Raw genomic sequence first — 26,895 nt, forward strand, 5'->3', positions numbered from 1 at the left:
GAAACAGAGAGGGTACAGGATCTGATAAGACAGCCATTCATTTTTCAGATTTCAGACAACATCTAAAATAGATGTGCAGTACCCTGCCCTGATTTAGACCCATGTTTACACACTGAAACACTACGCTTTTAGGTCAGTTTGACCAAAACTCGTTCTATTCTGTGAATTTTAAGGGACCAACATTTCTCAATATATTTCTGGTAATCCTGTAAACACAAAAATGATGTCTCTCAATAAAAAAACAAACTTGCTGCTAATTAATATTTAGTAAGGTAGTTAAGTTTAGTTATGAGGTTGGATTAAAGGATCTAAAATATTGTCATGAAGAAAGAGGCATTAAAGGGTTACTCCAACCCAAAATGAAAATTTGTCATTAATCACTTACCATCTTCGGAATACGATTGTAGATATTTTGGATGACAACTGAGTAAATGAATAACTCAGGGATATTGGTTTGATTGAATTCGGAAGGATTGTCAGCCACATTAAAAAAGTTAACAGCTTAAGTCATTTGTGGATTAATGCATATTAGAGATGCGAACCGTTTAAAACGATTCAGTTCGATTTGGTGAACTGGTTCAAAAAGATCTGGTTACATCGAATGATTCGTTCGTGAACCGGATATCATACACTGCAGTGAACGTGCTCACAACAGACCCGGAAGAGGTCTGCATAAAGTTGAATCTAATCTAATCTAATCCAAAAAGAGAAGACAATGCTTTGATGACATCATTTTGATTATTGGGTGAACTAACCCTTTAAGACTGTCCCATAGACTATCAAATAAACAACAGTGCCAAGGTCCAGAAAAGTATGAAAGACATCGTCAGAATAGTCCATCTGCCATCAGTGGTTCAACCTGAATTTTATGAAGAGACGAGAATATTTTTGTAAGCAAAGAAAACTAAAATAATGACTTTATTCAACAATTCCTTTGTCAACTGTCTCCTCCTACAGTGTTATTTACTTCGATGGGATAGTCTCAAGCCTCCCAATTTTCATTTAAAATATCTTAAATTGTGTTCTGAAGACGAACAAAGCTGTAACGGGTTTGGAACGACATGGGGGTAAGTGATTAATGACAACATTTTCATTTTGGGTTGGAGTATCCCTTTAATATGTGTTTTATAAGTACTAATAAACATCCAATATGTTATATGCATGCTATAATAAACATCAGTGACAGCATGCTCAATGCATCATCAATTATAATGAGTTCTATATGCGTCATGCATCACTTCAATATAATAGTCTATAAAGCAACTTATGATAATAACTGATACCTAGAATCAATTTATTACTTATGAAGTTCAACATAAGACATTTGTCACCTCATTGAATGCCTCCTCTGTAATTTAGTTACTTTTTAATGTAATTTTCTAGATTTATGTAGGATTTGCTTCAAATACAACGGTCATTCTCATGCAAGTTTATGAAAGCATTAGGAGACACCAATGTTGGGAGAACTATTTTGAAGACTCTCAAAGGGCTTATTTAAAATGCTGATGATACAGGGCCTCCTGTGCGAAAACTCAAGCAAGGCCTGGAGAGATATAAAAATAGGCCCTTCTCTGATTTTGAAGACTGTTTGTACTCAGCTTGTTGAGGTAAAATCTATCACTCATCATAGCTTCACTGACCTAAGCTCAGTCTCCTCTCCCTTCTCCTCCTGGGTTTCTCTGATATCCACTCTGTGGCACAAGGCATCTCTTATCTTCTGTGCCCTGCATGGCAATGAAAATCAACCTACGCTCTGCTAATGAACGTCTTGTGAATGTGCGCCCTGATAAAACTGTTCTCATTCTCTCTCTCACACGCCACATACAATGAGTTATATGGTAAAGGTACTCATGCAGCTGTGAAAAAAAGCCTGCTCTGTATTCGATATCAGAGAGGTGTTCTAAAGATGAGATCTACACTGTTAGCCAAAAACTAACTCTCAATTTTCAATCTCACTTCCATTCCTTCCAGCCAATATTGGTTCAGTAGTTGCTCTCAGATCTATTATCCTTAATATGACAACAACTTGAAAACAGTCATTTAAATGTCTACTTCCATACTATTTAATATGAAAAAAAAAAAAAAAAAAAAAACAGTACACGCAATGAATGGTTTGGCTGAATTCATAGTATTCGTGCTACTATCCCATGGATGGAGGAGGAGTTGAAAGTGAAGGGCAGTGAAGAGAAGCAGTGCTGGTATCTGTGACAATGACAACATAGCAGCTGAAGTGCATCCAAATACCAGCCATATAGAAGACAGACTACTTTTCAAACCAAGTGTATTACTAGACAGTATGCGATTTCAAACCTACTTCAGTTTCTACTATAGGGGAGTATTCGGATGCAGCCAACGATATGTTCGTACATGTAAATGTTGCCGTTACCTTGATATATTTCCTGCGATACTGGAAAGGCCACGAGCCACCAAAAGTGAATCCGTAACAATCTCTTCCAAAAGAGTTTCACAAAATATTCTACAAACACACAACTCGAAATTAAAACTTATATTAATTAATACTAATAATAATTAAAAGTAATGATAATAAAAGAAACAGATTAAATGTCCAAAAAGCTCAAAATAATTATTGAAATCATTTTTTCACGTTTTTGAATCCAACATGTCGCAAAATTCTCATGACTCCGATTATTTAATAAATACATAAAAAATCCCTAGCAAATTTCAAAAAGAGTTCCACACATAATAAACATGAAATAGCAAAAAAAATATATATATATATATATATATATATATATATATATATATATATATGGTCCTCTAGCAGTCTATCCCACAGCCCATTGTAGAACATCTCCATCTAGTGACCATAAAATTAAATGAAAGCTTAAGTATTTTATTTTAGCATATAGACGTGAACTCAATGGTCTTATCCTCATATCAATGCAAATTGATGCACGCAAAAAATGTTTATAGGTTTATGGTGTATATTTTTGTCAGATTTGTATACTACACACGTTTTACAACTGAAATTTATCTCTCATAACCTATTGTGAATCTCAGGCATTCATATTTTATTACATGAGAAGGCATACATTATATTCAAGATACATTAATGCATGGTTTGGTATTATGTTGTAATGTAGCGTTTTAACACTCAACAATATAGAGCAAGGTCAGAATGGGGTGAGCTACCCTTTAAAATAACCACAATTCTGTTTATTCATTATTATTATTATTATTTTCTGACATGTTGATGTTATATCGTTTTCTTTGATGTTACAAGTTGATCCTGAATAAAACAAAAGCAACAAAATGTTAATATTTTAAAGGCAATCTTTTCTATACCCACTTTAGGTATTATACATTTCAAGAAAGTGGAAATAAAAAAACTTATATATATATATATATATATATATATATATATATATATATATATATATATATATATATATATATATATATATAAATAAAAGACCTTGACCAAGTTTATGATATCTGCCATGCAGAAATGTATTTGTAATAAGAAAAAATTGTTTGAGTATAAAATATGATTGTTTATCAATAACATCCAGCTATATTTGATGGACCCTTTATTAACATATTGACAAAAATATTTCATTTTCCTAAATTAATAGGCCGACAGCGTACTGCACTCTCCCCATATGACAGAAAATCAAAGTAACCAGTGTTTATTATTATATTCTTTTATTGATTTGTAAAACATTTGACCAATATTACATGAAATCAGGAACATGAATTTACAATACTTTATGATGTAAAAGAAAAGAAAGAAAACAAAACAGGCAATTTTAACTGTTTCATGAATGGTCATATTCAACTGGTTTTGTCCTGGTGAGCAGGCATTCTACTTTTAGCCTCAGTAAACAGCTAGCATTTGTATTACAGTTTTCCATATGGTACCCATTCACTCAGAGACAGAAGTGCTTCTGCACTTATGAGCCTTTTAGTGCCACAAACTTTCTATTGATCTCCTGTCCAATGGTCACCCGGCAGAAGAAGAGAGGTAAAGAGCATGTCTCTCTTCATTTTCTCTTTGTCACGAATGACTCGATCATCAACCGGACACCATCATCTACTCCATTTTAGGATTGACCTGGCATGAGGTATTGACTGTAGAGGGTATATGTGTTTTTGTATGAGGTAAAGCTTGAGCAAGTGTGATCTGCAGAGTAGATGATACCCGCTTGACACGTCACCGTTTAAAAAGAGAAAAAGAGAGAAGGCAATGCTTCAACAGGTTTTGTGTAGTTATTTTTGCAGAGCAGCAAAATCCAACTGAGCAGTCAGAATAAAGAAGGGGAGGGGCCTGAGGATGGCCAACCAATCCCAGCAGCAACTGATCGCTGTCAATCATGGAAGAGACCACGCCTTAACAGCTCTCAGCTCTCTTGTGGAGGTGTCTGTCTGTCTGTCTGTCCGTGTAATGAATGTTTCAGCATGTTGAAGAAAGCTAAGGATACAATAACTGTACACACAAATATTATTATTCAAAAAAAAAAAAAAAATCTGATAAAACAGCTGTTAAGGCGTCTTTGTTGTTAAGTGATATTCATACATGAGGTACTGGGTTGTCCATGTGAGCCACTGCACAGCAATAAATACAAACATGAATCATAAAAAAAAAAAACACAAATCAAATGTGTCTGTTCCCCAGAGAGGTAGTTTGTTATGGTTACATTTGGACTCGGAAAAGAGACCAACATCAATTTCATCTTTTGTCTTTCTCATGTCTCTCCATCATCATCATCATCATCATCATCATCATCATCACCATGCATACTGTATATTTTGCAGCCGTTTAGACATGACATGTTGTTCTGGTTTGTCTGATCTATGTCGATGGTAAGTGCTGCAGGGATATTCTCACTCGTTCATCATGAAATCAGAACGAAAGTGAGTGAACGTCTACAAAAATGCTCAAGACTGGAAGATTTCATAGTTTTCCAGTTTAAAATTGAGTGTATGCCCTCATCCCACAAAGTACTGAGCAGCTAATAACAGACAGAAGGCATGAAGACGATAAAACAGACAGTCGAAAGAGAGCAATTAGATCATGAAAACAAATTTATGCATGCATGCATATATATATATGCATGCCCGCACTGGGCAGGAGGTTAGCATTCAACCAAACTTTCCGATATTTGCATATCTACACACATGTAAGCTAACAATGCTCTGCCCTGTGCCACCACCTGTACACTGATACCAGAATATCAAAACTAGTCTACAAGAAAATATTTTAATCTTTTACATTTGCAAAGTAATACTCATAGATATATATAGCAAACCTTCCATATCATTAAATCTTAAGTGCCATGACTAAGTTATCTGAATAGTAATATAATGAGGAAACGATAACCTTCTCACACAAATACACATTCCCATCAAGGCTGGGCCAATTATGCGACACCCAATTATATATGAATATACTTGGTGTATAGGTAAATGCTATACATTGCCCTCACTTCATAAACACACGCTTCCACAGACAGACACACGCACGCACTGCGCTCTCCTTTCCAAGCGACCGCAGTTTCCAGGTAGTTAAATTCAGCTTACATGATCATTAAATCATCGACCCAGTTCTGACACTAAACTCACACCTACAGAAAATCTTCATTAAACTGATTAAATCTCATACCACAGAAAAGTTTTTCCTAATGACCCTGAGCCCTGACTGAGAAGAAGATTCATACGAATCAGACGTGATTGGAGAAACCGAGAGAACGAGATATATATAAAGCAACAGAGGTAGCGCTCTGTAAGCATCAGCCCTATATTGCGACTCAAGGAGCCCTTGACGACAGTCTCGCAAATATCACTTACAGATATTTTACACAGTAGAGAAAAGGACTCTTACATAATTAAAAAGCATAAAAAGATCAAAGTGAATGACTGTGAACAGCTGAGGCCAAGCTAAGGCAGTCATGTTTGTTTTAGAGACACAATGCAGGCAGTGGCTAATGTGATATTAACACGGTTTATACCATGCCCGACATGTTTAGATAATTTTTACAGTTTAGATAACAACATAATTGGTGTTTAGATAATAACAACCAGCCTAAGAGAAGTGCTGAGTTGTGTTATGCTGTAATCAGAATATGCTTTGAAGAACTGCCCTGTGCCAACAAAATATCAAATATACCCTAGAAGCATGTAACACCACAGTTACAGATGACAAAAATTAAAATCATAAACTACCCAGCATGCTGCTTTCAGTTACTTTTAAAAACATGAAAAGAAAAAAAAAATAGTATTATCTCCCAAAGCAAAACAAACAGTTATTAAATGAATGTCCCACAACCTGTCAGATAGACACCATAGTGCATGGGTCATAATTCACTCCGGACTATGAAACTATGATTTCCATTTTGAAGTATTCCAATTCATTTGATTTATTAAGAATGATTTCCCACAATTTTTGAATACCATAATGTGAAACCTCATTCAAGTCAAATGAAGAGAAAAATATATATTATTTAAAATTTAAATAATACATAATTGTAATATGGATGATATCCATTAGAAAATATGATGGCTAATGAAGGGTAAAATGTTGAAACAACAACAACAACAAAAAAATTTAGTTGAACTAATAAAAAAAAAAAAAAAAATGATAGAATGGAAGATTTGAGAAATATGTAACCTACAGGACTTTACGACGGTAAAGAATGGAGGTAAAGCTGTTTTTTTTAAATGTAATTCATGATCCCACTTCCTGCATGTTTTCATAAACGCACAGTTAGATGGTAGTCTTTGTTTACTTATTCATTATAACCAGCCAGGGCTTCAGGGTCTCCCTCTGCTAGATTCTACCATAAGCCACAAGAAGCGCTTATATCAAACTCTATTTAAACTGATTTGAAAAGTTACGAATATAGATACTGAGTTTTATTTACAGGTTAACTGCGCGGCGAGTGCTAATGCTGCACTGACCACTTTGCGGAGGCGCGAGGTTATTGGCCAATCACAGCACAGGCAAATAACAGGAGAGAAGACAGCCATTGTTCAGCGACCTATCAGAGCTCTGGAGGCAGAGGAAAATGGGGGCGGAGCTGCCGTTTGGTTAAATGGCTAGGCGAGGGGTGAGTTAGAGCGGTGTGCTTGCATTAGTACTTTTAACCCTGTGCATTTAAAGGCAGGAGGTGAAGAGACAGGACGTCAGCAGTAGTGGACAGCGCTTTGGGGGCCATGCAGAGGTTTAGAACAGGACCGCACTCTCACACACTCATCCTGCTGCACATGCAGTGTAATATTGTTGGTTATTGATACTACAGTAACATATACTGTAATGAGTTGCCACAGTGATAAACACCATGACCATATTACATTCTCATGAGAATGTCTTCCTTACATACAACATCTATGGCATTCCCTAGACGATCTGTAAATGATGAGGGATACACTTACACACACACACACACACACACAAATACACACCACTCACAAACTTCGTCCTGGAAACTCTGTATGCAATTTAAGGTGATTGTCCGTACATTCACTCCACTCCACAATTCTCTGATCCACGCCGTTTGACCTGCATGTCTTGCTCCGGTGAAGTTGTTAAGTGACCTGTCCGCCGAACACCTCCAGCACCAAAGGGGTCAGCTGCAGGCTGTGTTCGGGCTGGAAAGAAAGGGAGCGGTACTGTTTGGAGTGCTCTTCGTTCAGGCTGCGAAGGTCCGCCAGCTTCTGGATCATCTTAGCGTAGAGCAGACGCCCCCCCGGGTGATGCGCACGGATATACGCCTGCAGAATCTCAGATAACCTGTCCTGCAACGCTTCCACTCGCTCATGGTCCTGCACCCCGGGCCGGTCTACGAGCACACAAACACAGACAAGTGAGATTCCTGTTTGCTAGCACAGACTTGTTTTACGGGTGACGTCTCAGTCTGTCTAATGCTTGGTGCACATGGGATACACGCTGACCTGGAGACAGCAGGCAAATGGCCATCAGCAGCACATGTTCCTCCTCATGTAGGCTGAGCTTTTTCAAGCCCACCTGAAACTTCACCAGAGGCTCTAACAGATCCAGAGTGTGTCCAGCTGTGCCCCCAAACATACACAAAATCAGGATGATTCCATTAGGCTCATTATTAACAGAGACTAACAACCGGTGTTGTTCATCACATTGACTATGGACCTTGGTCACAAAGTCTGATAACCAGTAAGTGATAAAAAAATATTTTTATTTCATTTTTGAAAACCATGTCTAATGTTTTATAATGACTAATTAATTAATTAATAGTAGATCCTAATCATACAGTAATTATTCTAATTAATTATACTGAATTCATCATTCATTTAAATGCAACAAACTTCAGGAAACAATAATAATCAATACCTTCATGTATTTGTCTATGTGCTATATGCTAATTTCTAACGTTAATTTAAACATTCAAAATGAATTAACTGAAGTAGTATAAATTAACAATTGAAAACATTAGCCTAGATGAATGTTGTAAAAAATATTATTCATCATTGTCTCCATGCATAAAATTGGTATAAAAAGAAAAATTATTAGAAAAAAAATTAAAAATTATCACTAAACCCACTGCTGACATCAAATAAAACATAATAGTAACCAAGTAAACTTTGATTTAATATATGTAACTATTCAGTGTTATATTTGTATGTTTATGTGCTATTATATTATTTATCAATATTTTTAATTTACCTTTTATTTTTTATTTTTCAGTTTCATTTCAAATTTTACTAATTCTGTTTTGCGTTCTTTTTTTTTTCAGTTTAAGTTTTATTAATTTGAGTACATCAAACATATTTTATTTCAGTCAGTTCCCAAGGCAACATTTATAATTTTCATTAAAAGTTTATAATTTTTATTTCAGCTTTATTTCAATTAACGAAAATGATTTTTAATTTGGTTTTAATAAACAATAACAAAACTGCAGCCACTGCATGAAACAATGTATGTCAGTTTGCGTGTACCTTTGGTGACATCATTGACGCAGTATTTAAACTCGGGTCCTCCACAGCTCCAGCTCATGTCCTCCAGACTGAAAGACTGGTTGGACCTAAGCATGATCACTTCTATAGCACTGGACTTGAGCAAAGCGATCTGATCTTCTGCTGTCAGCTCCCTGAGACACACAAACGCACACAAATGCACACACATCAAATGTTGGCTCATGCTGGATTCTGTGAATGGCAGATGCAGAAGGAGTGGGTGCATTCAGTGCAGATAACATGACACTCCTATGGTTACCACAGCAACATGCGGTCCATCATGCATATGTATGTGCGCACATTCTGAGGAAGCTGGGAAATACATGGAAGTACTCAGAGGCAGGAAAGAAACATGTACGGAGAGTGACAGTCTATAAGGTCAAACATATTTTTATGTTCCTGAGGCAATTAAATGGATGTTAGGCATGTTAACATTAGACTGTTTGGAAAAAGGTGGAACTTTCCACAAACAAGCACCACAAAAATAGATTAAAGAAATGCAGAGATCATCCTTGCTCAAGAAAGACCTACAAAATTTTTAGTTTAGTTCACAAAAAAAAAAAAAAAAATTATATATATATATATATATATATATATATATATATATATATATATATATAAATATATTATTATTATTATTATTATTATTAATTGCTGTTAATTTACTCACCCTCAGGGCTTTTGAGATGTAGGGGACTATTTGTCTTCAGATGAAAAAGATTTGTAGCTGAAAAATGGTCCTTTGAGATTCATAAAATGCAAGTGAATAGCTACTGTCACTTTTAAGAATTAAAATAATAAAACCTATACAGGCAACAAAAACAATAACTGTGGCTCCTGAAGATATATTGAAGAAAAACGATCGGTCAGTGCAAGAAACTGAACATTATTCACAACATGATTATCTATAGCCCACAGACTCAGACAGTTTGTTTCAATGAACTGGTTCAAATAACTGATTCATCAATTTGTCTATGTAATCAATTATATAATTAAAACACCCAATAATGAAGTAAAACACTGAAAACTAGCCTTAATCAGTGGCAGCCACTAAACTGCATTTTATGAATCAATAAGGACCATGGTTTCAGCTAAAAATCTTCTTTACTGTTTCACTGAAGGAAAAAGACACCTACATCTTGAATGGCCTGAGGGTGAGTAAATCAACAGCAAATTTTCATTTTTGGGTGAACTAATTCTTTAAGAACAGCTCCATTCAGCTGAACTGAGCATTTGTTTATCATGTCCCGAAAGGCTCTAATCTACTTTTTTTTTGTTGACTTTATTAAATATTGTTTTTTTGAAGACTAGTACATATTTTCCAATGCTGTACAGTATATGTATAATATGTATTTATATACATATATGTTTAAATATGTATTTAAAATTTAAAAAAAAATTGCAAAACTGAATTCCTTCTGGTGACTGACTGGTTCTGAATTTCTTCAAATTTAAATACAGTAAATCCAACCTCCTGCCATTACAAATAAAATTTATTCATGAATAAAAAAATAAATAAAAAAGAAGTTTTTTAAATTCTGAATTTTCCCTGACATGTTTTTTTTTTTTTTTTACCTGAATCCAGGAATCATCTTTGCAAAGCCGATGACCTTCTGAATGCTGTAGGAAACCAGGTCAGCCAGGTGAGGAAGCATGGAAAGACCAGTGCCCTCATCCTCCTTTGAGTCTGGACTGGAGCTCAAACCCTGCTCCTGATACATCATCAACAGATTACTCAGATTCATCTTACGATCTCCTGACTCTACAGATGTGAAGACACAGATAGAGAGAAAGAGAGAGAGAGAGAGAGAAAGAGAAAAAACAACAAAAAAGATCAATGCTTTGCTATATCTAAGTAACCTTTCAAACTCAACAATTATTGTAACAAGTACACTGGAATTCTTCCAGCATTTTCTGAACACTAGCGATGGACGTTACCACTGTATTTTGTTTTCGATACTTTAAAAGAATACTTTTAAAGAACAGTATCATTGTCAATAGATACGAACTTTTACATGTATGTAAAATGTGAAATGATACCTCTACTCATAGTTCTAGAAAATAGGACATGGTACTATCCTACTCAATTATTCGCTAACATACCGTTTTATACTTTTTGTTAAATAAACAAAATAACTGGTAAAAAAAAAAAAACACCTTATTATCAATATCTTTATTTGAGCATCGATACTTTCGATACTCACATCAGTATCAATATTTCAGGATCGATACGGCCATCCCATGAACTCAGAAACATTCAAAATCCTTTTTAATGTTCACTCAAAATCATTCTTTGATTTAGACTAGTTCTTTGCATTGAATGAAATTAACTGTTTATGTGGCGGGCTAGTGAAAGTGCCTGTAAGGCAAGTAAAAATCTGAAACAATGGCCCAGGGAAAAAATTATGACAGTATTTTGAGACACTGGCCGATAACGGTGTCCACTTAGCTGATTAACAGAAGCATTATCTCCCCCTTGTGTCCATTTCAAAATCTGCCAAAATGCATATATAATACAACCAGACAACAAACTACTTCTGTTTTTAATGGTTTAGTGAATTGTAAAGGAATATTATGGAAAAGAATTTGTGTAAATTACATTTGCTGTCATTTATTATGACTGCACAATTATGCGGGACATTTTCTTTATACTGTAACTGCATTTTTTAATTTGGATTTTTTTTATTTTATTTTTTATAAATGCTTACTAAAGCTTGCACTGAAATCTCTGAAGACATCTTTCGTGCATCTTTACACAGGTAAACATGTTGAGCCTGCAGCTCAGCACAACCTCACTGACTGTCAGCGTACTGTGTTCTGCACTCTTGCAAACACCTTCATAAACAATAAACAAAGCTGTTAACATAGCAGAATAATTCTCTAATTTACACTCTGCCTGAAAAGCAAACAGTGTCAACATATCAGAGCTGCAAAACAACGTGAGTAGACAAAAAAACTTAACCCTGTAATCTGTAACTTTTCCAGATTAATAAAATCTGTAGCAATCAGAACAGTTTATTATCAAAATCAGAGTTTTCCAACTGGTAATATTATTTATAAAAAAATCATAAAAAGCACTCATAGTGTGCTCTGTAAGATTATGGTCATACCCCCACCCCAATAGAGAGTTGATGATTAATGTCATATTTAAAGTTACAAAAACAACTTGCTGCTTCCAGGATGAGCCATTTGTTTGTGTGTGTGTGTGTGTGTGTATACACGTATGCATGTGAATAGTCTGTTTGTCATTAGAGTGGCTCTCCTGTGACGTCAGGCATGGTGAGATGGATGGAGCCTGCTGTGCATATAAGACACACAGCCCTCTAACACACAAACACACACACTCCTGCCCGCGTCTCAGACTGGGCTGAAAAACATTTCTCAGAAGAAACTTTACAGGTGATTTACACACACAAATGAGTGTTTGTGTGCATATGTTTTGCGTGTATATGCATGTGCGTTTGTGTGTCACCTGGAGAGTGGCTGAAGGAGTCTGACGAGGCATCTGAAAGTGAATGAAGAGACGCGGCTCGGCTGGCACTACGTGTGACTGGACCCTCTCTGACTGGAGGCTGCAACACAAAACACACATAAACACATGAACACACTGGACAAAAAAAAACAGATGCCGTTTGGTTTGATACTTAATGCAGGCAAAATTAAGCATCACTTAAGTGTCCAAAACATCACTGGGCCCACTGTCCAAAAACATCTTAAAACTGGTTGAATGGTATGCAGAAGAGAGGAGGAGAACAGAGAAAAATCTGATGAAAGGTTTACTCTGAAGCGTGAGAAGTCAGAGTAGGAATCGTCATAGGTTTTGTGATGCGCATCCACCAGCGTGTCAATGATGCTGCGCTGCTCGTCTGAAAGCCGGGGCTTCTGCGCCTCCTTCTGCGCCTCCTCATCCTTTCTCCTCTGGATCAGCTCCTTTTTCCTCTGAACTTCCTCGTCCGTCAATATAACTGAAGAAAAGACAGATGGGTATTATTACTATGCTCATGTAATATGATTTTATTACAGGTGAAATACAGATTTAAAAAATGAGAAACTAAAATCGTATGTTGTTCTCCAGTGTTATATTACAACCATAATTCATTATAATTTACTTTAGTATAGTTTGATGGAGTTCAGTTTAATCAATAGCTTTAATTTTGTATCTGTGAGACTTAATTCAGTTTCAATGGGGAGAGCAATTCCATCAGACCAATTTTACTTGCAAAAAATGTCTGAACCTCTTTTTTCCCGTTCTACTGGATATTTGTCTTCCTTTCTCCCCCATTAATCTAAGCATTATTATTATAAAAATTAAAATGAAACTTTTTAGGTTTAAAGAAATATTCAGGTTTATAGCTATTACAATTGTTCACATTAAAACAATTGCATCAAATATTGCCTTTTTATGACTTAATTCAAATATATCTGATCTTTTTGCATGTGATGTTTGTTTTAAAAAAAAAGTGATAACATACAAGCTATAATTTCCCCTGATGATCTTTCAAAACACAAGAGCGATCAAACATTGCGAAATCCATATTTCACAGTGAAGCACCTTTCACTTTCAAAATGATTCGCAAAGAGCTGCCACTCAAGATCATGTGCTCAAAAACGGTGATACTACTTCCTTATCCTAAGGATAATTTTGCTAACTGCCTTTCAGGGCCTTTTGTGAATGGATCATCTTACTTGCTTTTGTTTGGAACAACTATAACAAATAGCATGCCATTCCTGCAGAGCCCTTCAAGATCACAAAACAGACATCTGGAAGCTTCGGAAACTCCAGGTTTAATACAAATCTAAACTAGATTTAAAACATGATATAACAAAGTATATATCTTGGCTCCCAGTAACCTGTGTTCTGAGATGTGTCTTGTTGGCTAGTAACTCACACTCTTTCATCATGCCAATATCCAGGCAACGCTTGAGTCTGCAGGCCTGGCAGTGGCGACGGTTATCTTTAGTGATGGTGCAGCTTCCATTAAAGGGACAGGTAAAACTGGCCTTCCGCTTCATACTGCGCCTAATGCACACCCATGCAAAAAGGCTAAAAATAGTATGCCAAGTATCACATTGTTTACAGATAATATGTGTTAATGTTGTTTTAAATGTGTGAATATCAAATTGGATGAGAGAAAGTGCATGCATGTGTACCTGAAGAAGCCTTTGCAGCCCTCGCAGGTCATGGCATTAAAATGAAAGCCAGTGGCTTTGTCTCCACACACACCACAGATCCGTGGAACATTACGGTCAAACTCATCTGGCACTTGAGTGGATGTACTAACGGCGGACTCCATCACTAGCAGATGAAGGAGGAGGAGGAGAAACAGAGTCAAACATACAGAGTTGTGCAGTTATGGGGATGATGGGAACAGATTACAATATTACAATCTAAAAAAAACTTTTCTTGTTGAATATATTTGAAATTGTAATTTATTTCTGGGATGACATTACTGAATTTATAATTAATACATTTATTTAGCAAGGGCGCATTAAATTGTTAAAAAGTGATAGTAAATACATTTATGTTACAAAATATTTATATTTCAAATAAATACTTTTAAGCTTTTATTCATTAAGGATTCCTTTAAAAAAAAGTATCAAGTATCATGCATATCCAAGTATCAAGCATATCACCATATACTGTATATTAAGCATCAAAAACTATTTTTCAGCCTTGATAAGAATAATCATTATTAATAACAGAGCACCAATAATAAAACTGATTTTAAAAAAAAACATTGAGCACCAACTGGAGTAATGACTGCTGAAAATTCTGCTTTGCCATCACAGGAATAAATTACATTTTAAATATACTAAATAGAAAAACAGTTGCAGGCTTGGTGACCATAAAAGACTTCTTTCAAAAACACACACAATTATTATTTTTTTGATTATTCTAAACTTTTGACTGGTAGTGTATAAAGCAGAAAAAAAGGACATTCCCTTTTTTCAGCACACACCGACAGAATAACAAAACCACAAATCATAACTGACGTTCTTCAGCGAGTGATGAATAATTAACAATTCTTTAATAGAACAATAAATCATTCTGATTAAAGCTATGAGGCCAGAATCAAAAACTGAATGGGGGGGGGGGGGCAGAGTTCTTTATATAAGCATCACTAATGTATGCGCATTGATAAAGAGCGTACGAGATAGAGGGGAATATTAATTAGCTATCAGTGCTACACCATCGAGGAAGGGCAGGAGGATTGGAGTGGTTGTAGGAGACCGTGCAAATGAAAACAAACAGATGTCAGCTTCAATATCTCCATCAAAAGCCTTTTTGAAAAAAAAAAAAAGAACAAGGTCAGCAAAAAAATAAACATAAAATCATTATATGGCCCCACTGAGGATTGAGCAACCCACGAGGAACAGCAGCCATGCTGAAATGAGTCAGAGGTCAAAGTGACACACCAACTCAAACAGCTCAAAAGCCTCAGGTGATAGGAATATTGTCACAAGAAATGTGTATATGATAAAAGCACGTGATTAATCATTTCACTGTCCTAACACATGGAATCAGCAATAAAGTGGAGATCTATGTGAAAGGTCGCAGGAACATCACGAGTCAATGTGTACAAACAGAAACAGTGCAAACCAAATAAACATTCCTCAGCATAGAGGGTGATGTCACAGTTGTTCCTGTTTTCACTCAATAAGTTGTGAGGAAAAGCTTCATATAGCATGCACACACACACACACACACACACACACACACACACACACACACACACACACACACACACACACACACACGTAACCTCTTCAAGAGAAGGTTCTCAAATTACTCTAATGCACACAGAAAACTCACACTAATAAAAACATTTCAAAACACTTCAGCACATAATTATGCATTTATCTAAATTGGGCTGTTCATTTATTCATCTACTCAAAATGTGTGAAACATTTGCCATCCCTGTTTGTGAAGATTTAGTTGGCAGTCTTCCACAAACATGGCACTACTTATGTGCATATTTCTGAAGGTAACCTGCAGATGGATTTTGCTATTTTTTTTTTATGGCTTTTCCAGTAATGATAATGATAACTGTTTTTCGCTTGTCAATATTCATACAGATTCAAAAAGGGGCACCGAAGTAAATCATATGATAATAAATCAACGTTAATAAATACTTAATAATAAAAAAATTAGAACTTTGAAGTACATGTTTACCGTGTGTGCAAACATACTCTTTAAATGGCTGTCATTATAAAAGATAATATAAAACAAACAGACAATTTTTTCAAAGAAAGTAATGTTATTCTCATACTTTTTAGATCACTTTTACTTCATACTTGCTTACATAAGCATTCACATTTTGGTGCACTCAAGTGCAGGAAAAAAGTCATTGAGTTTCATTATTCTGGATTGTACCTAATTTCTCAACAGCCTGTGTGTAAAAAAAAAAAAAAAAAACCTGTTAAATAATAAAGTAGACTTAGTGAAGTGAGCTGTAGCTATGAGTGATTAGCCTTGCTATACAATATAGTCCTCATCCACTAATATTATGAGAGCAATGCTCTTACACGCAAAGTGCAAAACATAGATTTAACAAAAAGACATGATTTGAAGGACGAATCCATTTATAAATCACTAGTTTCCTGATAATAATAACATGAATACATAATTAATTCATATAATAAACACAATATCCTTCTAAAAAGTACACTAAATGCAGACGTTTTGAAACAATTGTTATGTAAACTTAGCCCTTGTTTTTACAAGGCTCCAAAATCATTAACTGTGTGTGCACACAGAGATGCACGCTTCCTCCACTATTTGCTTCCATGGCTCTTGTTATCAACGCACACATAGCACGACGGAGATAAAAGACTTCTTAAATCTTAAATGTCTCTTAATTGGTCGGTCAGTTTAACGTTTTATCTGATGCCATTAAACATCTAAGAAATCTGAGAAAACCTGGGATATTTTAGGTCTGGACATGACTGACACTTTGACTGCGGCCTCACTATATGTATATGATCGTGATGCCTTTAAGGTAGTTCAGAGTTAATGATTGAACTGACTGAAGCATCACATAGCACTAACAAGTATATAGGCCAAGGTGTATGAGAAAGACTGTCCCTCTTCAGAAGAATGACCTGGTTGTGAGTGTAATGGCCTGTTTATCATATAAAAGAACTAGAGGTACCGCATGACTACAGCGGAGAAGATCGCCTTCGAAGCAACATGCATGAGCACTATCTTTTAATCGAAACTGAAAACAGCTTGAAATATGGTGAGAATTGACTCTTGAGTCTGACCTCCTTTTCAAAAACAAATGCAGTCATTTCTGATAACCAGAGGTTAGCATATTCCATAACATATTGCCAGTGGTTATTATGTCATGCTATAGTAACTCTAGAGCATGTAGCTATAGTGATACTTCAATCGACATGGGTCACTATGGTTCCTTCCTTCGCCTTAAAAACTTCTAGTAACTGCATAATGCGAGTTGACTTCGTAACTGGTGTGGCTTTTAGGTATAATTAGGTCATAAAATTAAGTAAACAGAGAAAAGCGCCACAGCTCTTACAGCAGAGGCTGAGGGCCGCCTGTATGCAGGACAGGACAGAGATGCTGTCAGGGTTTCATAAACCTTCATTAGCTATGACAACAGACAGAGACAGCCTCACACGGCAGGAATGCCAGGCCTGGCATGGAGACCATGTGGAAAACACAGGAACACATGCAACATCACATACTAATGCCCTGTAGAAATGTTCTCACACTAGGAGCGACCCGGCAAACTGGCTTTGACAGCTATAAAGGCAGAACGATCAGCAGACCCATAAAAACAGACAGAGACTCCGAGACAAACAGTCCTACACATTTCCAACATACACACACGCTACGGAAATATGAGTGTATGTGTAATGCGCAGAGCCAGTTGCGTCAGTTCGGGTCCAGAACACACAGAAACTGTTGCTGTCCTCACACGAACCCTACTGGAACACACTGCCAGATTATAACACCGCCACACACTCACACACAAAGTCTCTCTCTCACACACACAACACACAAAATTCCACAAGTACACCGCACAAATACAAACTAAGACTCATGCCAAGCTACACTCTATGAGGACATGGTAAAGTCATTTTACTGTCGGATTCTTTCAGAGATTTCTATTTGCATAGGGCAAGACACACACACGTTATGTAAATGTATAAGTAATAGTTTTTACTACTGTAGATGTTCAGCATTTACATTAACATAAGGAGCCGGAACAGCTGGTATATGTGTTGAAATCAATCTGGTTTTGATTTAACCCCAAGAAATGCGGTAGCCTAATATTCAAGAGAAAACCTAATTCGATCCATGTAGGCCAACATCACATCCAAAAATTGCTTCAACGTAAACACAACCCAAAGGGACAATATTTGGTCATCATGTATTCACCCACATGTCGTGTCAAATCCATTCTTCTGTGGAACACACAAGATAATATTTTGAGAAATGCATGTACATTTTTGACCATACAATGGAAATCAATGGTAAACAAAACTGTTTGGTTACCAACATTCTTCTGATTATCTTCTTTTTTGTTCCACTGAAGAAAGTAAGTTACAAATCATTTTCATTTTGGGATACAGTGGAGACTGCAGCAACATCTCTACTTTTATTTTACTTTAATCTCAGAATGTATTAATTTATTTAGCATTACTTAAACAGTTTCCGAAAAAAAGCACACAGCCATCACTGAAGTGGTACCCTCCAGTTACATAATATTACAATAGTAAAAAATTCAAAGTTCAGGTACTAACACGTACATGTAAGGTCCTATTAGGTACCATTTGGGGGTAAATAAGGTAAAAATATGTAGCTTTTAGCACTTAGAGTACTGTCCCAATGATTAAAAAAAAATTCTGACAGTGTATACTAGAAAACATGTAAAATAAGGGAACGTGCATCTCAAAATTTTGATGAGACAGAATGATCACAGTTCAGACTAAAAGACATTGTGAAGAGAACCTAAATTGAGCCTGAGCAACATCGACCTCTGATTGGCCAATTGTTGCATCCTGCATCAGTTATTTTTGTGTAATGACCACTAAACTTTATAAGTAATTTATGTATTTACTTGACAAGTATGTAATTAGGGTGACACACGATCCTTCCACTTCCTGATCACCTTGTCTGACTGTATCTTATCCCTTATATATTGAAGGACTATCCAAAGTTACTAGAGGATCTTACAGAAATTTAGTCAATTTTAGTCTGTTTACTAATGAGAAGCCTTTCTCAGCTGTGAATAGTCTTTTTACGTATTCGTCTTTGGTTACCCTTGCCGTAACGCGACCAATCACTCACTCCATGCAAAACATGGGGCAAGAACACACACATGACCAGAAAAGTGCTACTGACTCCTCCTTCCTCTTTCCTCCCTTTTCCCTCCTTCCGTACAGGGGGTCTTTCTACCCTGTGTCCAATCCCAGTGGTCTGCATGCACACACACGCATACACACATATACAGAGCCAGCTTCCCCTTCAATGGGCCTCTCTACAGGGCTACAGTCAAGGCCTCACAGCTTCTGCCTAGAGTTACAGAAACTACACACATTCCAGCCCCTGAAACGCGCACCGCCACAATAACAACCTAAACATCACAATCCAGTTCCTTTAAACAAAAGGAACATATCATAAAGCGAGACATGCACAGAGGAAGTCCAGCATTACACAGACTCAGAATAAATCACTGTTATGGACATCACATGCAGGTGCGTGGGTATTTTGGACTGTACTGAACATGTAAACATCCAGTATAGGACTATATAGATTTTGCTACTGCAGCCTATACCGTCTGGAGCTCAGCAGAAAAGAAAAATCCACTGACTTTCAGTTATTTATCCTGCACTGAAAATCAAAAAATACTAACAAAAATAAAGAGAGAGGGGAAAATTATATATATTATATTTTATATATATATTATATATATATATAGTGAGTTCAAAGGTTTGGGGTTGGTAAGATTTTTTATGTTTTTGAAAATAATTTTATTGTGCTCAAAACCAAGGCTGCATTTCATAGAAAATGCTGTAAAATCAGTAATAATATGAAATATTATAACAATGTAAAAGAACAGTTTTCTACTTTCATATATTTTAAAATATAATTTTTCCTGTGATGGCAAAGCTGAATTTTCAGCAGTCATTACTACAGTCTTCAGTGTCACATGATTCTACAGGAATCAAATTATCAACGTTTAAAACATTCATGCAGCTTAATCTTTTTTTGTGGAAAGTATAATATTTTTTCACGATTCTTTGATGAATATGAAGTTCAAAAGAACAGTATTTATTTAAAATAGATAACTTCTGTAAGTTTCTTTTGATCAAATGTGTCCTTGCTTAAGAAAGTTTTTACTTCTTTAGAAAGAAAATGGTACTAAATAAAAGGGAAAGAGGGTTTTAAAATCATTCCAGGGTAATCTTGTTACATGGTTGGAAATAAAACAAGAGGTACTCATATTACTTCCACTCAAATTAGAAAATATATTAGCCAAAAAGTGTAACTATTACATTGATTTATAAGGTCTGTCACCTGAAATCAACCTAAACAACTAAAAAATAAGAATTAATATGACCAGTCATTTACTTTTGACCATGCTTGTCCGACATGCACTAACTAGTTGTCCATTAGGAACAGTGGAAAAAGTCCTAGCTTAGTTCAACAGACATGTTAAACAAACAATGCAAACTACAACGGATTCTCAACATACCAACAGCACAATGTGCTTTCAGCTCAGAGTCACGCACACTCTCTCCTATATGACCAACCTTAGTAATGCTGTGGGTTAATTTGACTCATATAGCAGGGTTAGTACATTTTATTAGGTTTTAAATTAAGCATTTATAAAGTTTTACTTTCATCATCGGGTTTTATAAAACACACAGGTCTCCATCAGGTAAAATCCTTTATAGGCTATGCACTGTTCCAACCCTACTGCAAAAAGGATGATAAAGTTTATTATTATTATTATTACAGCATAAGATCAACAAATACAAGAAAACTAATTTTAAATTTTTTTTAAATTAAACAATAACTTTCCCTTACGATTAAACATTAGACAGATAAGTAAATGCGCAATAGATCAGATATTTATGTATATTTAAATATGCACATATGTGAAAATATATGAATTAAAATGTAATTACATTATAACTATCGTAATGTATATTAACGAATGCTCTATTAAACATTAAATAATTAATTCATGATACGTAATATTATCAAAGAAGGCTATTATAAAGTCATACGGCAAACACAAACACATAGAAAAACAGCGGATATCCAGCCTGAATCGTTACACTCGTACTACACGTTTTGTTGTGAATTAGTTACGTACATAACCGACATAACAGTATTTGGTTGGAGAAGTTAGATCAGTAAGTTTAAAAGTGCTGGTAAAAGTGTAGAAGCGATACTGTCGCTGTGGCTGGATGATGTCGCAGTTGGAAATTGCCGCAACAGATGAGCCGATTGCGCAGCAATACTATATCAAGATAACTCATCACCATTCACGTTACACTCGTTTACATTTCTTTGAATACAATCATTACTTCATTAGCACGAATTTGCCGCTTTAATTCATCCTTCAGAGCTAGTTGCAAGCAAAGTTTTCCACGTTGTATAACTTGCCACTGTCGGTGGTTAAATTGCATTCAATCAGTGCAACGAGTTAGATGCATCAAAGACACACAACGACTATATAAACAGGTTTTTAAAAGTGAAAAACGTGTTTTAGCTCAGCAACTACCACACGAACTCTCTCTCCCTTGATCTCATTTGCCAGATAAAAAAAACAGTAGTCACTTGAGTAGGTTACCTAACATTAGCAGACTAGCAGCTTTTGTTTTGAATTGCATTTACTTAGTGTGCGCACAAGGTTCACTTTAGTAAAAGTGTGTGTTAGAGTAAACTGCTCGCTTCGTACCTGCGTACAACTTTTCCGGTCAAGCGAGATGTGACTTTTGCTGCTTCTCTTCAGCCCGTAACTTGTAAATCTTGTTTGTTTGTTTTTCCTTCTTTTTTACGCCAAGAACTTGGCGCCAGCTCACATGCTAGCACGCCGAGAAAACACGCCCACCGCCTCGCAGCTCCGCAGAGGGTCGCCTCGCTCCGCGTCCAGCCGCACCGCAGCCCCTTCCTCACGAGCCTCTGGAGGAGCTAGTCGACGAGATGCTAACGAATTACGCTGGCTATTGCATTTTTGCAATCCATCCCGTGCAGATTTGATCGCGAGTCTGGGGATTAACTAAAGACAAAATAATACGACAAAAATATTCCGAAAGCACTTCCTCCGCGCCCTGTGGGAGATTCGCAGTTTCCGGGCACAAAACAAACTTTGAACCCACGCTGGTTAGGACTGTAAAAATGTTGTACTTGACCCTAAATAGATGGGACTCCGTGTAATTACGCCCCGCCCCGACTCTACCCTGTACAGCGGATTTTCCTCCAATAACGGATCAAAGACTGTGCTGTGAGCGTACGTCCGCTGTTTTGGTTGGTGTGACATCCTCTGCCACGCGCGCACTGTTTGGACAGGTCGGTTGTTCGTAAAACGCGTGGGGACAACTCCCACATTCCACAAGCAAAACACACTCACTCACACGCACGCACGAATCCCACTGCATTCACATGCAAGGGTTGCGCGCGCTCACGCGCGTGAGGGGTGTGTCGTGACGTCAGAGGCACCAACGAGGTAAACAGTTTGTCCGCATGAGGTCGAGCATCGTATTCGTGTATAAACGAGAAGGAATGTGTGCCAGGCTCTTCAATCTGTATTGAAGGAATGCTTTTTACATTTATTCATTCTGTTGTTGCAAACCAGTATGACTTTATTTCTTCTCTGGAACACAAAAGAATGAAAGCCCCATTAATTTTTAAAAGAAAGAGGCAAGGCTATTATTCCCTAACATTCTTTCTTTTTGAGAATACCATACAGGGTCGGGAAGGATAAATAAATGATGACAGATATGAAATGAACGAATTTTACTTCTGTGTTTTTGCTGTTCCTTTAAGAAATTCATAAATACAACACAAAACAATTTATGGCCTAGCCAGTATCCTACTTAACCTAATAGCAGTAGGCGATTTCTGGTCGCTACAGCTACTGCAGTAAGTCATGGAAAAGTTCAGCCGTCTATGACGGTCAATCTTTTTTTTTAAATATAACAGTTAGGTTTGTAAGGAGATGAGTTCATGTTTTACTTGGGTGTGTCTGCCTGAGTAGTATAGCAGAGGCTTCTGTTTCAGGCCTAGAAGGCAGAGCACAACGTTTTGTGCGAGTATGCATAAGAAAAAAACAACATACAAGTTTGATTGTGTTAGCCTGATCACAAGGGGGATTTCAGCCCTGTGGCTCACAGTAGGAGAAGAAAGGTTATGTGTCGTGTTTGTATGCAGGCGTGTGTGTGTAAGATCTGAGCTGTAATGATTGATGAAGAATGTTGAGATAAAGGAAGAGAAATGTGATGGAGGGAAAGGAAGATCGTAGAGGCATGAACGGAAGTAAAAGATGCAGAGAGAGGGGCCTCTTATGGTTATCCATTAGCTGTTTCCGACGTCCTCTCACAGGAACCTATAGGCTATTGTCTGGAAATATAGAGGGGCACATTTTAGGGTACTAAGCATGCTTTGTACGTTCGTTTAAAACAGCACTGTAAAGAGAAATAAAAGACATACAGAATATAATAGAATTGGTACAATGTCATTATACTATTAATGCATTATACAGTAATACTGTATGCGATTGTATGATGTTTGATCTGGTCTTGTGACCTTCAGAGGATTCTGTTGTGGTGCTCACACCTATAAGATATCCCTCTCACTATAGTCATCTGGATTTGACTAAAATCACACCTTTGTTCTAAATGTTTTGACAGTTACACTGATATAACAGTTCATAACCTCTCAGAGGCTACAAAGATAACTGTGGAATGTGGAACATAGAATGTTACTTCATTTTAGGTCAGAGGTCAAGGGCAGCCAGCCAATGAGGAATTCTGTATGGAAATCAAATAAAAAATCATTAAATAATTTTTAAAAGCTATATACTTTTTTAAAAAACTATATACAATAAAACACAATCAGCAATACATCTTGTAAACAGCAATAGTATTACTACAGTGTTAATACAGTATGTTCTGCTATTGTGCAAAATATAAGGCAGTTTGTGGCATTCATATAGTTAGCATTTAGATGAATACTAAACGTAAATGAAGGGTTGTGTAAATTTAGATTAAATTGATTGGATATTTAATGCTGACCCTTATTTAGTAATGAAAATATCTATTATTTTGTTGTTGTTATTATTATTTTAGATCAGCCAAAAAGGGAAATCGGAGACAACACTCTTCTTTCTTGCTTCTTTACTCGGAACGAAAATGTCACAAGGAAAAAGCATTTGATTTCCTGAAGAAAAAACAAAAAAAAATTGGATTAACAGTGGGAAAAAAAATCCAAAATAAAGACGTTTTACAGACCGACCATTCTTTGACTCTTGCAACTGTTGCAGATGTTTTTGTCAGGATAAAATGAATAAGTAAACATTGTGGATTGTTCGTGCACGGAAGTCAAGTTTTGGTAAGATTTGAGGCTAATAAAAGGAGCGTATAGTTTTGTAACAATCTGATGTGTCTATTTCTCGGTAGAAAAAGATATAAATGAATAAATAATACGATTTTAAAAAGCCTGTTTCATCAGCGGAGACTGAGAGCGTGCGAGTTTTGTCCTCAGTCTGTCTCAGGAACTGAGAGTTTAAGGTTAAACTACGTCAAATATGATAAAAAAGACACATTCGCGATAGTATAAATAAACAAAATAAATATAGCCTGATACAATTCGACAAACATTAAAGTAAGAAGGTTATATTTAATATAAAAGTTACTAAAATACTGTTGGTTTGCTGTGATCTGACACTGATTATAAGCTAATTTATCTAGCCAAGCACTATATATATATCCGAAAGGAAGTATCGCAGTTTCACCCTAAACAAACATACACATTCGGGCAGTTTAACTGAAAAACAATAACATACGATACATATAAGATTAAAGTACAGGCCACATGTTCAGTGATTAGTTCCCTTCATGTGGCTGCACGCGGCAGCGCGGTCCCATGGTGTAATGGTTAGCACTCTGGACTTTGAATCCAGCGATCCGAGTTCAAATCTCGGTGGGACCTCGTCCTTTTGAAAATGCTGAAAAAGCCAACCAAAAAGATTAAAAAACAAATGCCATGTTCTGTTGAATTAGGACAAGGCATCAGTGATGTACCTCCATGAAATCCTGCGAATTCAGCTTATGTTTGTTAACAAAACAAACAATGAGTGTCTATAAGATGTGAGTACACTCATATTTCATAGTGAGTAGAAAGGGTGGGCTGATTTTCATATTTGATAGCTGGTTATGGTAAAATCATAAAAATGGGTGACCGTAAAACAAACTCAGTGATAATATCTTACACGATGATACACACAATGAAAGTATCCCCCAAGATAGTTGATGCCTATCAACTATCTATGGCCATTTTTGTTTGTAAACATGCAAAACACAATAAGAATGTGTAAATATTAAATCATTTGTTTTAGTCCATCTCTTTTACAGTGATTCATTGTAAAATTATTATTATTATTATTATTATTATTAACTCTAATACCAGGTCTCGGTGACTACACAATAATTACACAATAAAATATAAATATAATATAATATCTACACTGTGCAGAGTACATGTATGTTCTATTTTCATTGCAATCTGCTGGTAACTAGATGATACATTCTATTAAGCATAATTAAATGGCTTAACTTAAAAGGTCAAATGCAGGATTTTAAGCCACACCTAAACAAACTATGCTTAACTGGCAACAAGCAAAGACTAGCAGTGCTGATCTTGTCAGTACTTAACATAAAAATGAAGTGAATCATGACATGATTAACAAACGCACCTGAATCTATAAACCTTAGTTTTCTACATTTGAATTCAAGTTATCTCAGTGTTTTTTGTGTGTGATGTTACAGATCAGTGTATTAATTTATATTTGTGTAAGTTTAATAAACCTGATCCCTTAACCCTCAAAACAAAACATACCTCTAAGCACATTTTTACTGCAAACCTTTATTTAATAACAGGAAATCTGATATTTTTCAAGGGATAAAGGAGAGTCCAGGCATTTTTGTTTGTCATATTTTAGTAATATTTTATTTAAAAAGCCCAGAAATATGAATTTAAAAACACATCAGTTGCACAAAGTCTATGAAAATAAAAACAGAACAACACAATAACAGTCATAGAGCATCCGTGGTAGTATATTTTATTTATCTATTAGATATACTTTACCAGGAATATCCCGTTGTTGTTTTTCTCGTATTTCATTTTCATTTAATAAAAAGGCTTATTATTTGAAATCACTTCATAATGCACTCAATTTCAACATGACCCACTGATTTACACTATATGTGAACATGACAGAAAAACGTGACGATATCCACTGCAATACCAACTTGTCCTTTGCTCTCTCTGTTTTGTTTTTCTCCATCTCTCCTATACTGTGTTCATTTTCGCAGCTGTTGAGGTCCCAGCATGACTTTATCGATGAAGTTCACAATGGCTGTGGCTGGCTGCTCTGAGTCCAGCTCTGCAAACAGGGCGAACATCCAAACATCCTATAGAAAACAAGTATATATCAGAGTCCATGAAAGATTATTCAGTAAAATAACCCTTTTAATAATTTATTTCATTTCACTTTATTAGTCCCAGTGGCATAGAAAGAAATACACTTGTCTCATTTCTAAATGTACTCATTTGGGAATAAAAATCCAGAAGGCACAAGAAAAGCTACACAGAAAGAGAATAGAGGTATATAAACGAGAAGTGTTATCAGCATCAATCTACCTGACACACACACACACACACACACACACATACACAGTGGCTAAGCA

The 26,895-nt window shown here is 36.1% G+C and overlaps 1 protein-coding gene and 1 non-coding gene across 2 annotated transcripts; one reads left to right on the forward strand and one right to left on the reverse strand.

Moving 5' to 3' along the window:
• Positions 1 to 3,649: 3,649 nt before the first annotated feature.
• On the reverse strand, positions 3,650 to 22,779 carry LOC128015724 (vitamin D3 receptor B-like). Its single transcript, XM_052599797.1, has 9 exons — positions 21,888 to 22,779; positions 14,101 to 14,245; positions 13,839 to 13,969; positions 12,730 to 12,914; positions 12,422 to 12,521; positions 10,525 to 10,711; positions 8,932 to 9,083; positions 7,912 to 8,028; positions 3,650 to 7,799 (listed from the first exon to the last, which is right to left on the reverse strand). Exons 2-9 carry the CDS (start codon positions 14,241 to 14,243, stop codon positions 7,546 to 7,548), a joined length of 1,269 nt encoding a protein of 422 aa, XP_052455757.1. The 5' UTR covers positions 14,244 to 14,245; positions 21,888 to 22,779; the 3' UTR covers positions 3,650 to 7,545.
• A 2,287-nt stretch (positions 22,780 to 25,066) lies between these two features.
• trnaq-uug (transfer RNA glutamine (anticodon UUG)) lies at positions 25,067 to 25,138 on the forward strand. Its single transcript has one exon. It is a non-coding gene; the product is annotated as a tRNA-Gln (tRNA).
• Positions 25,139 to 26,895: the final 1,757 nt, after the last annotated feature.

The sequence above is a fragment of the Carassius gibelio genome, chromosome A6, assembly GCF_023724105.1.
Source record: "Carassius gibelio isolate Cgi1373 ecotype wild population from Czech Republic chromosome A6, carGib1.2-hapl.c, whole genome shotgun sequence".
Classification (NCBI taxonomy): Eukaryota; Metazoa; Chordata; class Actinopteri; order Cypriniformes; family Cyprinidae; genus Carassius; species Carassius gibelio.

Coding starts and splice junctions, on each gene's coding strand:
- LOC128015724 (XM_052599797.1), bottom strand. CDS start 14,243: ATGGAGTCCGCCGTTAGTACATCCACTCAAGTGCCAGATGAGTTTGAC. Junction 13,970..14,100: donor GGCTGCAAAGGCTTCTTCAG/GTACACATGCAT, acceptor GGTGTGCATTAG/GCGCAGTATGAAGCGGAAGG. Junction 12,915..13,838: donor TATTGGCATGATGAAAGAGT/GTGAGTTACTAG, acceptor TCTTTTCTTCAG/TTATATTGACGGACGAGGAA.